This window comes from Diospyros lotus, chromosome 5 (genome assembly GCF_014633365.1).
Source record: "Diospyros lotus cultivar Yz01 chromosome 5, ASM1463336v1, whole genome shotgun sequence".
Lineage (NCBI taxonomy): Eukaryota > Viridiplantae > Streptophyta > Magnoliopsida > Ericales > Ebenaceae > Diospyros > Diospyros lotus.
In genome coordinates, this window is record NC_068342.1 from 5,504,936 (window position 1) to 5,517,905 (window position 12,970).

The 12,970-nt window shown below is 32.8% G+C and overlaps 1 protein-coding gene across 1 annotated transcript; it reads right to left on the reverse strand.

The window, feature by feature from the left end:
- Positions 1–3,841: 3,841 nt before the first annotated feature.
- LOC127801512 (ankyrin repeat-containing protein ITN1-like) lies at positions 3,842–10,024 on the reverse strand. The gene is made up of 4 exons (XM_052336724.1): positions 9,396–10,024; positions 8,621–9,147; positions 7,347–7,951; positions 3,842–3,884 (listed from the first exon to the last, which is right to left on the reverse strand). The coding sequence occupies exons 1-4, from the start codon at positions 9,985–9,987 to the stop codon at positions 3,842–3,844; spliced, it is 1,767 nt and encodes a 588-aa protein (XP_052192684.1). The 5' UTR covers positions 9,988–10,024.
- Positions 10,025–12,970: the final 2,946 nt, after the last annotated feature.

Below are 12,970 nucleotides of genomic sequence, written 5' to 3' on the forward strand. Positions count from 1 at the left end.
AGGATGCTCAAATCATATGACACCTGATGATAGCATCTTTGTTGACTTGGACAAAGATTTATTTTCTTGAACAAAAGTGAAAAATAGAGAATTTGTGGAAGTTAAAGGTCGAGGCATGGTTGTTGTCCATACACCAAAATGTACTAAATTGATCTCAAATGTCCTATATGTGCCTAACATTAGTCAAAATCGTCTTAGTGTACCTCAATTACTGGAAAAACATTACACTTTGCACTTTGAAGACAATGCATGCACAATTACTGATCTAATTGGTGCTAATTACTTACTGTTATGATGAAGAATAGATGTTTTCCAGTAAATTTGAAACAAACTAATATGAATGCTCTAGTTGGTTTAGTTGATGAGTTATCTCTTTGGCATAAGAGGTTAGCTTTAAAGTATATGCATGATAAAGATCTTGCACAAAATTTGCCTGTTGTTCATGATAACAAGAGTACATGCAGTACATGTTAGCTTTGAAAGCAACAAGGTTGCCACGGTAGGCTTGGAGGGCATTTGATAAGCTGGAATTGATTCGCATTGATTTATGTGGACCCGTGAAGACACATTCTCTCAATGGTAGCAGATACTTCCTATTAATTATTCATTAATGACATCACCAAAATGTGCTGGATATTTTTTCTCAAATAGAAGTCTGAAGTGTTTGGAGAATTTCAGAAGTTCAAAGCACTAGCTGAAAACCAACGTGGAAGAAAAGTTAAAGGTGCTGAGGTTTGACAGTGTAACTAAGTTTTCCTTGCAGTTTGAGAAGTATCTTAGTGAGTCTAGAATTCATTATCTATTAAAAGTCACCTATTCTCCGCAACAAAATGGAGTGAGTGAAAGAAAGAACATGTCTGTCATGGAGTTGGCCAGATGTTTTTTGGCCTGAGACAGTAAACACTTTAGTATATCTTCTTAATAGACTACCAACCAAGGCCTTAGTAGATGGTGGTCCCTTAGGGTATGACCACTCAAGAGGGGGGTGAATTGAGTGATTAAATTTTTTCTCAATTTTAATAAATATTCTCGATTAATGATTTTATTGAAAAATATATATTTGATAAATATAATAAATTATATTTGAGATTAATAATAGATGTAAGTCACAAGATATAATAAAAATAAATACAATGAGCGTACAAGACAATTTATAGTAGTTCGGTATCTTCACATACACCTAGTCCACTCTCTCAAGGTCTAACCACCCTTAGGGTTCCACTAAAATAATTTCACTAAGGTTTCCACATTAGCTCATATTGGAAATTAAATACACACCTAGATTACAATGGGTTCTAGGCAACCACTACACCAAGGTTTTCTTCCTAACTTATCTTGAAAACTAGATTCACCTAGATTTTAACGGATCTAGGAAACCTATACAATCCTCAATAATAATTTAAATATTTACAAATAATTTGTCCACATTTGGACACAAATAAACAATTAAGAACAAATTATACAAGATAATAATATTTAAATAAATAAATAAACAGTGACCTCAGTTTGAATGGAGAAGATCGGATTCGGTTTTGTGATCTCTTTTTCTCCTCTTGTCTTGTGACTCTTCGGTAGATGAACAATGAATCTTTAAGAGTCTTGGAATGCTTAAAAATTAGCTTGAGAGCTTTTGAGAGCTTTGGATGTGTAATATGCGCAATGGATATTCAAAAAATGAGTTTGGAGGGTATTTATAAACATTTTAGCCACTAAAGAAAAGGTTAATATGAAGTTTGAAATCAAAAAATGTTTAGACTTTTTAAAACAATAAGAAAACATATTTCACATTTAATTCAAAATAAATTTACTTTTTATATGAGAAATTAAGATTTAAAAATTCAAATATAAGCTTTTGAGACATAAATAATTAAAATAAGAAAACATGTCTAAAAACAATCTCATTTAATTCAAAATAAATTTACTTTTTGTATGAGTAAGAGAAAACATGTTTAAAACCAATTCTCTTTAATTCAAAATAAATTTACTTTTTGTATGAGAAAGAGAAAACATGTCTAAAAGTGATTCTCCTTTAATTCAAAATAAATATACTTTTTGCATAAGTAATAAAAACATTTATCAATAAATGAAAATTCAAACATAAAATTTTGAGATATAAATGATTAAAAGAAGAAAACATGTTTAAAGACAATCCATCTTTAATTCAAAATAAATTTACTTTTTGTACCTATTTTTAATTCAAAATAAATTTATTTTTTTATATGAGAAAGAAATACATTTATATCATAAAAATATTTTTGTTAATCATCAAAACTTAATTAATATGAGTAAATTGACTCAACAATCGTTTTCCATAGCTAGAGTTTTGTTGCCTAGCTACCATATTTGCCACTATTGACCACTGCCACCATCGTCGCTGTCAGCCTTATTCTCTGTCGTCGCTAATCACCACTGATCAACATCCTATTGCCGTCGTTTTTGTTTTTGGTGCAGCCATCGTCGATCGTCTCTCTGTTTTCCACCATTGTCGACAACGGTTCTAGCATTCTCAGTCGTCGCCGTTGTTAGTTGCCAAGCCATCACCATCGGTCGCCAACCTCGTCGGCCTTCAGGACGCTATCATCGTCGACCCTCAAACTTCCGCCATTGATGCACAATTCAAGCTTCAAGCTTTGCCTAGATTGCCTTTGCTAGATCTGGTTAGATCTGACCTAGCAAATTAGATTCAACTCACCAGATTTGTTTTCTTTTGGACTTTTATTTATCGACCTTTTAACATTATTTGGGGTTATTTGATCTTCGTAATGGCTATCATGAAATATAATATTCCATTGTTGGATAAGAATATTTGACTTTTATTATGATAGGTTAAAATTCACGCAATTTTGATACATATGGATTTAGATAAAGGTGGAGTCATTAAGGTGGATTTACATTAGTGAATGTAGAGTTATTAAGGTTAGTAAAAATATGTTGAGACTGATCTTGTTGTCTATCTTTTGAGTGTGGTTGAAGATATTTACTACAGTGAGCGTTGTGTGAATTTGGTTGGTATTTCTCGTGGTGTATGAATTTGGTTGGTATTCGTTAGGGAGGTTAATTCTTCGTGATTTTCTTGGAAGAAAGAATTATGAATAATTTCATATTTGAATTTAATGTCAAGATAAAACTTGTTATAATTGTGATCCGAAATTAAAATTTGACTGTGATTGGGACATTAAATTTGACTGTGATTTGACTAAATCTACAATTAAAAATTTATCTTCTTTAAGTTCTATCAAGATTAATCTTCTTCATGATTCATCTTCTAATTAGAATATGAATTTATTTAAATTCTTTTTATATACATCTATAGATGAGTGGTAGATCTATAAATAAGTATATATCCAAAATCCTAGAATTATTGCATGTATATATCCAAAATCCTAGAATTATTGCATGTATATATCACTATTATTGTACTAATATCATTATAGTGATATTTTATTCTTTTTACTTGTGATTTTTTTTTATTTGAGTTTTTTACGTTAAATTTTGTAATCATTTGTATAGTTGATGGTTTGTTCGCAATTTATATTTGATCCAAAATCATAACAAGTCCAAGTGAGCTGCATTATAAGGTTGCTAAAAGAGTGTTGAGATATGTCAAAGGGTCCAAGGATCTATGAATTTGGTTAAAAAATCAAGTCTAATCAATACATTAACAGTGATTGGGCTGGTTCTAAAGATGACATGAGAAGCACATCAAACTATTTGTTTACAATTGGTTTAGGTGTGCTTAGATGGAATTCTAAGAAGCAAGGCACTGTGGCTCAATCAACTGCAGAAACAGAATATGTGGCTGCATCAACAGCTGTTAATCAAACCATTTGATTGAGGAAGATCATGCCTGATCTCTCACAGCTGCAGAAATGTCCAACAAAAATCTAAAGTGACAACCAATTAGTAATTGCAATTTTTAAGAACCTTGTCTTCCATAAAAAACAAAGCACATGAAGATCAAGTATCACTTTCTGAGAGATGCTAAAAAAGAAAAAGAAGCAAAGTTAATTTATTGCAGCTATAAAAATCAGTTGGTTGACATCCTAACTAAGGTTTTGCCTAAGACAAAGTTTGAAATATTAAGGAGTTTACTTAGTGTTTCCAACAAAAGTATCAAGTGGGAGTGTTAAAGGTTGAAAACTTTTGCTGTTCAAATGTAATGATTATTTTTTATTTGAAGTCTACTTTAAATGGTGGAAAGGTGCTGGACAATTTTAGAATAATGTATAGTTCGTGGAGGAGCAAAAAAATCAAGATAAATTAGGTGGTTAGATTGCAGATTTTAAGAAATCATGTTTTGTGCTTTATGATTTTATATATATATATATATATATAGTTGTTCTCAATGAATGAAAGTGAAATTTTTTTGCATCAATTTTAGCCTACTTTTTTCTTCCTCACGTATTCAAACCAACAATATGCTTATAAAGAATATGGTCTTGTCATTGGGCATTAGGGGTGTGCAAAAAAATCGTCAAACCGCGAAAACCGCCCGCACCAAACTGCACCGCACCAAACCGTGCGATTTTTTGGGGGTGCGGTTTGGCACGGTTTGAGAAATTCTCAAACCGTGCGGTTTGCGGTTTGTGGTTTGGTTAAAACCAAACCGGCCAAGTAGTATATTAATAAAAAAATTAAAAATATCTAATAATTTAAAAATTAAAAAAATAAATTAAAAATATATACTTTTTTGACCATGAATTATATTGTGGATTTTTGTGTTATTTTTATATTATGAGCATGTGGTTATGTTGTAGATTTAAAACTTTTAAATTTGTATTTTTTATCGGATAGTAACTTATTTTAGTTTTAAACTCCAAGATACTATAAAAATTTAAAAATTATGATTTTATGCATTGATTTTTATGTTTTAATTAAAAATTTATAAGTTAGTGAAGGAAACACCAAATGAAACAATAAAGAAGCATCAAACCGCACCGCAAATGCGGTGCGGTCTGGTGTGGTTTGTGCACACCAAACCAGACCGCGTGGTCTGGTTTAATGCCAAACCGCACATGCGGTTTGACTTATTAAATCCTTCCCAAACCGCACCGTGCACACCCCCTATTGGACATTTCCTTTTCTTTTTTCACACATTTGATTTGGGATGCCATGTGCGTCTCAGAAGTACAAAAATAATTTTGTCTAAATAAGTTATGTGGATTCAATTGATGAGCCCAAACAGATGGCCTATTTACTTTGGACTAGCTAGTAGTCAGGTATAGAGCCACCTGAGCCCCAATGGGGGCAACTGTCCCCACTGGGTAGAATTTTTTTTAATTTTTATAATAATTATTATTAAAAATAAAAAAAGTTATATTATATTTTACTACTAAAAATAAAAAAAGTAAATATTAAAGAAAATAAGTATATAATGGTTCAATAGTACCCATCACAGTATTTTTTTTTATAATTTGTTCATAATTTTATTTTTTTCAATGATGATGCAAATAAAATAAGTATTGAAGAAAATTGTGAAGTAAAGAAAGTAAATATGAAAGAAATTTATATTGAAGAAAATGAATAAGTTAACAAAGCAAGTATTGAGCAAATTGATGTTACACAATTTCCTATGGATTCCAGGTTAAGAACTATAATAATAAATTATAATGTTAATTTTCGAGATCAAATTAGAAGAGTTTACTTGAAAAGAGGTATCTGTCAACCTCAAAATCAAGACAATTTATTCTAATTTGGTTCAATGAATTTTGTGATTGGTTGAAATATAATATAAATAAAGATGTTGCACCTTGTTTATATTGTTATCTTTTTAAAACAAATAATGGGAAACAAGGAGATGGTTATTCTTTTGTGAAAGAAAAGTTCAGTAATTTAAAAAAAAAAAAATTTAAGTTCATGTTGGGGATGCCAATAGTGCACATAATTAGGCTTGAAATAACTGTGAAGTCTTAATAAATCAAGAGCAAGATATTAAGATAGTTTTTTTTTAGCCAGTTAGAACAAACACTATGTGATTATTGAATTCGTATGAATGCATCAATTGATTGTATTCAACTTCTTCTACGACAAGGACTAGTCTTTTGTGGTCATGATGAGTCTAAAGATTCAAATAATCAACGTAACTTTCTTAAACAATTGCAATTTTTAGTATGAAAAGCCATAATAAATAATTATAGAAAGTTTTTATATTTTAATATTATCATTATTATTTTATTTTTAAAATTATAGTTTTTGTACTTAAGTTTGCCCTCACTGAATCAAAATCACGACTCCGCCGCTGCCAATAGTGACAATTGAGGCTTCATATATATTTTCAAATTCATGAAACACAATATTCCTTCAGAAGAAGAATGCAAAAGCACATGATGGATAAGGTGAGAAACAATCTCTATTGAACTCTTGTAAATTACTTTGCTAAGGACAACAAACTAGTTAATCCTAACGAATTAACGGTTCACCACACAACCCTGGAAACCAACTAGCTGAGGATTAGTGCTAGCTCAAGGCATAGGCCTTGACCTGTGCCTAGGGCCCCCAAAAAGGGTGGCGCCTCAAAAAAATGAGAAGAGTAGGCAAATAAGAAAAAATTGGTTTAATTTAATAAAATCTATATCAAATAATGTGTTTCTCATATTAGTAGAACCTACATCATATAGTGTATTTCTCACATCAATTCGGTTTAATGCAAAAGATGCTTACCTAATGTAGAATAATATAAAAATTGAAAATGAAAGTGGATAACCATGATCATTGGTGGTATGAACTATTTAAATTAATAAATAAATCTAGAGTTATAATTAGACAAACTATTATTATTATGTTATATTTATAAGTTAAATTTATTATAACCTATTTCTCTCCATGAAGATTGGATGAAATAAGATATCCAGTTTTCAAAAATTTCAATTTATATACTCTATTCGTCAGATAATAGGTCTAATTTGACTTTTGGTATAAATAAATCTAATCTATCTATAGAGCTGAACCTAGTGTCCATGTGTAACACCCAATTTAGTTAAAGTATTTTCATAATTTGAAGAAAAATTGTTTAAGTTTTGAAATTCTTTAAAATATGATATGCTCTTTGATATTAATGACTTAAATTTATTTTTAGAATTAAAAGAAATTATAAGTATAGAAATAAAAACACCACTTGGGATTTTAAATTTTATAATTTTTTTTTTCAAATGCATAGATAACTTATAGAATACTAATAATTATTTCTGTTATTGTAATTTTAACAATTTTTTTTTCAAAATTAAAATTAATTAAATCTTATTTTGAACCCAAAAAATTAAGTAATTTAACTATATTATTAATTAAGAAAATTTACTTTCTAAACATGAATACAAAAATTTAGTTAATAATTTTGTATTTCAAAAAACGAGATAAATAAATATTTAATGAACTGCCGGAAAATGTCACGATAGAACTTGTAATGCAAAACGCAGAAAATGAGAAGGCCGAGACAACCAATGGCGCAAACGGCAACGGCGAGACCCATGGAAGTGGCCAAAACAGCTAAGCTTCCGGTGATGAGAGAAACCATCATTGCCGCCAAGGATACGGTGAGGCAATTCAGGGCCAAGAAAAATCGTATTCTTGCCTTATTGAAGAAGTCATCATAACCCTGATAGTAGGATATGAAGAGGAGGAGAAGCAGAGCAGAAATGGAGAAAGTCAAAGCAATTGTGTTGGAGATGACAAATGCTCTGAAGGCCGCATTTCTTACTAGAACTGCCATGCCTTGGTTTGGGCCTTGGTTGCTGTCGAAGCCGCCGGGGACGGCGAAACTGGCGGCGAAGGTTACGGTTGCTATCAAGGTGGCCACTAGGATTGTGGTGTCGTAAGCTTTAGGGAACTCTTCATTCTTTTTCACCTTGCTTTCCTTTGAAAGATACCTCAACTTCTCGAGCCTGTCCTTGTCTTCGGAGACTATGTTTCTCCAGCCCGAGGGAGCGTTTGTTTTGCTTAATTCCATGATGTACTCCTGCATTTTGTTTCAAAAGATCTGAAATTTAAACTAATTAAATGAACCCGAATATATTGTGATATTATATCTCAAGTAATTAATAATCATGAATCAAAAGCCACTCCTACTAAGCCACATTAATTGAACTCCATTTACTTACCAGCACATACTCTTTAATTTTTGTCATGTAGTTGGAATGCAGTACATACATAATTAGCATCCAAAAATCCCATTTGGTTTCAGCCTATATTCAGCCCAAATACTTTGATTCGAATAATATCATTATTCATGATACAATATATCTTTTTTGAACAAATTAACAATTTCTCGATAACCCTAGCTCCAGCAGTCTGACAGACTTCAAAATTTGTTTTTCATGCTGTCTACATTTAGCTTTTTTGAAAAGCAAAGTTTCACATAATTTGGGATTTGAAGAGTTACTATCAATCATATATGTAATATAGATATTAAACAAAAAATACTATATATAGCTCAATGGAACTCTTTTAGAAAATTCTAATTGGACTAATGAGTGTCTTTTATGAAATTCTAATTTGAGGAAGTACCAAAAGCATGGGGTTATGCATTATTATAGCATATAAAACCAATTCCCAAGTATCATGGATGTGTGGATAAAGCATATTTCCTAGGCATATATGGGAAAATTTAGCATCTTTAATTAATTACCTTATAGAAATATGCATGCTCAGACACTATTACGTCTTTCGGAGTTTGATTTTTCTTGTTAAATGCACACTTATCTGCTGCGGGGTGCCTTATCAGTTCAGGTATGCTGCAGCGAGAAGTTGCAAGTAGATGAAGAGGTGTATTCCCATCTGTGTCTTTCTCGTGGAGCATATTACTAATGGGAAATGGGGATTTGAGAAGTTTTTTGATCAGATCACTATTTTCATTCTCTATTGCAATGTGAAGAACATTCTGACCCCTCTCGTTGACCATTTCCGAGCAATCAGGGCAGTGCAACCAAAACACTTGCATCATGCCAAATGAACCCCGTTTAGCTGCTAAATGAAAAGCCGTCATCTTGTCATCTTCGTTTGCAGCGAGGTATGCTATGGATTTATCCGTGTGAAGAAGTTGGTTGGTTAGCGCAACCAAGTTTAAACGCGCAGCAAAATGAAGTGGCGTCCATCCGTAAGAGTCTCCTATTTTGATTAAGTCTTGATCCTTATCTAGTAATTTTTTCACACAACCTGACAAGTAAAAACAAATCAGAACATAGTACTTACTGCGTATTTGCTTCTAATTAAAAAAAGAAAAGAAAAGAAAAGAAAAATCTATCAGGAGTCCTAATATTTCAGTTATGCACATATTAGAAAAGATTAAATGATTCAAGGAACAGATCATCAAATTAATTAAAAAATTAATTATTTGTATATTTAATTTCCTGGAGCACAAAGTAGGAAGTAAATTATAATTAATGTACTTAATTATTCCTTACTTGAGCAATCGGCAATGACAGCGGCGTGCAAGGCTGTTCTGCCATTTGGGCCGCCAAAAGCAGGCTTTCTGCAAGTCTCCAAGATTGTTGAGACAATGTCAAGATGGCGCCTCTCAGCAGCCAAGTAAAGAGGAGTCTCTTCATAACTATTGGCAACATCAGAGAGATCTGGATCTTCTTTTACCAGCAACTTAACCACACCAAGGCTATTATTCTTAACAGCCTCGTGCAAGGCAGTGTCTTTCTCCTCAAACGTTGTCATCCACAAGAGCAACTTTGTGACTGCAGCTTCGCTCTCGGGATCCACTGGGCTGGGTGTTCTTGCAAAATCAAGCAGTTCTCTAATGGTGTTGTCGCATCCTAATCTGGCTGCAATATGAAGGGCAGTCTCCCCTTTGGAATTTATCCCAGGGAGTAGAGATGGCTGCAAATTTAGGATTTCTTTGACGCATCCTGTGTTGTCGGGAAACTGGGCAGCCACATGGAGGACAGTGTTGTTTCTTGGGGTCAACTGATGGCCGAGCTGGTCCTCGTGTTGCCTGAGCACTTCAATATTGCCTTCCATGGCTGCCTTGTACAGTTCGCTATCCATGAATTGATTTTTTCAAGTCACGAGTTAAAGAAAACTGGAGGAGGGGTTAATTAAGTTACAGTGCTGTAATCGAATTGAAATATATAGTTGAGCTAAAGTGAAGGAATTATTGAACTTCGTCAAGAATCTAGTTCCGTCGAACTAGCTGGTGTACTTGCAAAGCACAAGTGCATTTATTCTTGGAGTGGGAAGAGCGCAATGTTAAAGTCAAAAAGAGAATTAAAGCAAGAGGTTATGGAGAGATGCCAATTTTGAAGAAGTGTGCAACAGAAGATGCATGCATGCGGCCGTACACCGTGGATACCCAGGAACAGAGAACCAGGAAGGCCAGCAATTTATGAATGCGTTAATCGCTGACATGCCTGCAGCACAATCGCAGAACATAGTCACCAAAATTCATACGAAGCTTTCCAGCAGCGGCAACTCAGTTATGTTCTCTCTCTCTCTCTGCTATTTATATGTTTCAAACATAGACATAATTGTTAGATCGAGATTTGAATGCTGAGATTCCGTATACAATTTTTAAACTAATAAATATAGATATTCAAATAATTCATCTAACATCTATATCTATATCTATATCTATATTATAACAAAACAGCCGTTAAATTTTTTTCCGCTCATTTCTACTTTTTATTTCGATATTTTATTATATTTTGTTTATTTTTTTGCTTACCAGAAATAGAATTTTTATAGGTCATTAATTAAGTCTAGATTTGTGAAAAACGTGTAATTCTTAGAACCTGTAAATGGTTTAATTTATAGTTGAATAGTGTTTGGAGAATGTGTAAGCATACTGGTAAGAGGCAAGATCTAATCCATATTATTAATTTTAAATATTAATATAAAATTTTAATTAAAATAAATTATAGAAAAATGAAACTTTTTTAAATCGAGAGAAATCTTGAGATATCAAGTAATACTGCCAAATATCGACTGCCAAGTATATTTTTTTAAAAAATAAATTTAATTTTTTATTTTATTTCCCATAATTTACCTCTCATTCTCTCTCAATAAAACCACCACTCAAAATTCTAAAACTCTTAATTAGTTTTAAAACCATGCAAAAAAAGTACAAATCTTATATATGTTTATGTTACTACTTAATTTTGAAAAATAATTAGTTTGTAGGTTATGTTAAATTAGTTATTTAGGTAAAATTGAATTATTTTAAATAAATCGTTTAAGTTATTTTGACAAAATTAATATTTTGTATAGGCTATTTATATTTATCATATGTTGTCATATTTCTTTTAAAAATTTTATTATGTTTTTTATTTTTATTATTTATGTTACTAATTTATTATTATATGTTGTCATATTATTTATTATTTTATATAATCTATTTATATTTATTATATATTAAATTAATTATTAGTTTATGAAAAATGTGTAGTTCTTGAAATCTGTGGATGAAACTTATGGTTGTGAAGTTGTCAATTTTCAATAAATTCAATACATATGAACTTTCGTGCAACGCACGGGAGATGAACTAGTCTAATTAAAAGTACCTAAAGAAATGAATAAAAGTATATCTATTATTAAGATTACCAATTTCTAAAGCTGTAATTAGTCAAAGTTTTCATCCATACTATTTTCTCCTACTCTATCATCATCGAGTACAACCATATTAGGATGGCTAGTGATTGGGCGCAAAGTCTAGAAGTGACAACGTGATGGCTAGTCGTAATGCCGGACCTGAGTTTTTGGGGTCTTGAGGCAAGACGTGAAAATGGACCCCAAATTGTATAATAAAATATAAAAAAATAAATAAATACTTATACCATAAGAATAAAATTATTTTTTTAAATTATCAATTAAAAATTACCATAAATGAAACGAAACGAAGGATACTACCATAAACGAAACGAAATGATGAAGCAACTAACCGCTGAAAGTTGAAGCAGATCTGGAGTTATAACATCTGAGAAGCAGATCTAATCTGATGACCCAATCGGCAATCAAGAGGTAGCGAGCCACTGGCCACAACCCACAAGGGTGAGTGACGAAGGGCGATGGCGAGCCAGTGATAGAGCGGCGAGCCATCGGCCACGAGGGTGAGGCAAGTCGCTGAGGACGAGCCATTGCCGATCGAGCAGCAAGAGGCGAGAAAGCGAGGGCGAGGGCGAAGGGCGAGGAGCAGTAAGAAAAGACAGAGGCAGTGAGCTACCAGCAACGGAGCAGCAACGAGAGGTGAGAACGAGGGCGAGGCGCAACGGAGCCAAAGAGGTAGGGCTAAGGCAGCGAGCGAAAGAGAGAGAGGGAGAAGGGTCCCGAGAAGGGGGGCGAGGGTGATGCGCGATGGAGCCAAAGAGGTAGGGCTAAGGCAGCGAGCGAAAGAGAGAGAGGGAGAAGGGTCGCGAGAAGGGGGTGGGCGGGCGGAAAAAGCATGGGGCCCTGAGTTGTGAAATTTTCATGGGCCCCTAGTTGTGAAATTTGCATGGGCCATTTTCAATTTATGGGCCCCTAAATTGTGAAATTTTCATGGGCCCAGTTGCCTCATGGGCCTCATGGAAGGCTCAGCCCTGGCCGGTCGTCTTCTTCTCCTCTCTTCCAATTGTAACCCAACGAGCAACTAGAACATATCTGGTTTTGGTAGCCCAGCCCAGATGGGCTTGGGCAGGAGTTTTTTTTTTTTATTACTTTATATTTTTAGTTTTTGTTTTTTAATTAGAGAGATTATATTAAAATTTGTCTTAATCTATTTTAATTGACAATGATATTGGCAGAAGGGGTGTTCTTATAATTTAATAAAAATATAGATTAATTTGGCCAAAATTGAATCATAGAGTGTGTTTAGGTAAAAAGCTTAAACAATATAGGATACACAGATAATTTACTCTATATTTTTTTTAAAGGGTACGTGACTTACTACTTCCCTCTAATATATAAATAACACTTTTAAGTGATTTTATGAGAGTTGTTAGTATCAAATAACTAGTTAGGGCCCAATGCTTGATATATACTAATTTAATAGTGGCAA

Coding starts and splice junctions, on each gene's coding strand:
- LOC127801512 (XM_052336724.1), bottom strand. CDS start 9,987: ATGGATAGCGAACTGTACAAGGCAGCCATGGAAGGCAATATTGAAGTG. Junction 9,148..9,395: donor TGTCATTGCCGATTGCTCAA/GTAAGGAATAAT, acceptor TTTACTTGTCAG/GTTGTGTGAAAAAATTACTA. Junction 7,952..8,620: donor AGCATGCATATTTCTATAAG/GTAATTAATTAA, acceptor AACAAAATGCAG/GAGTACATCATGGAATTAAG.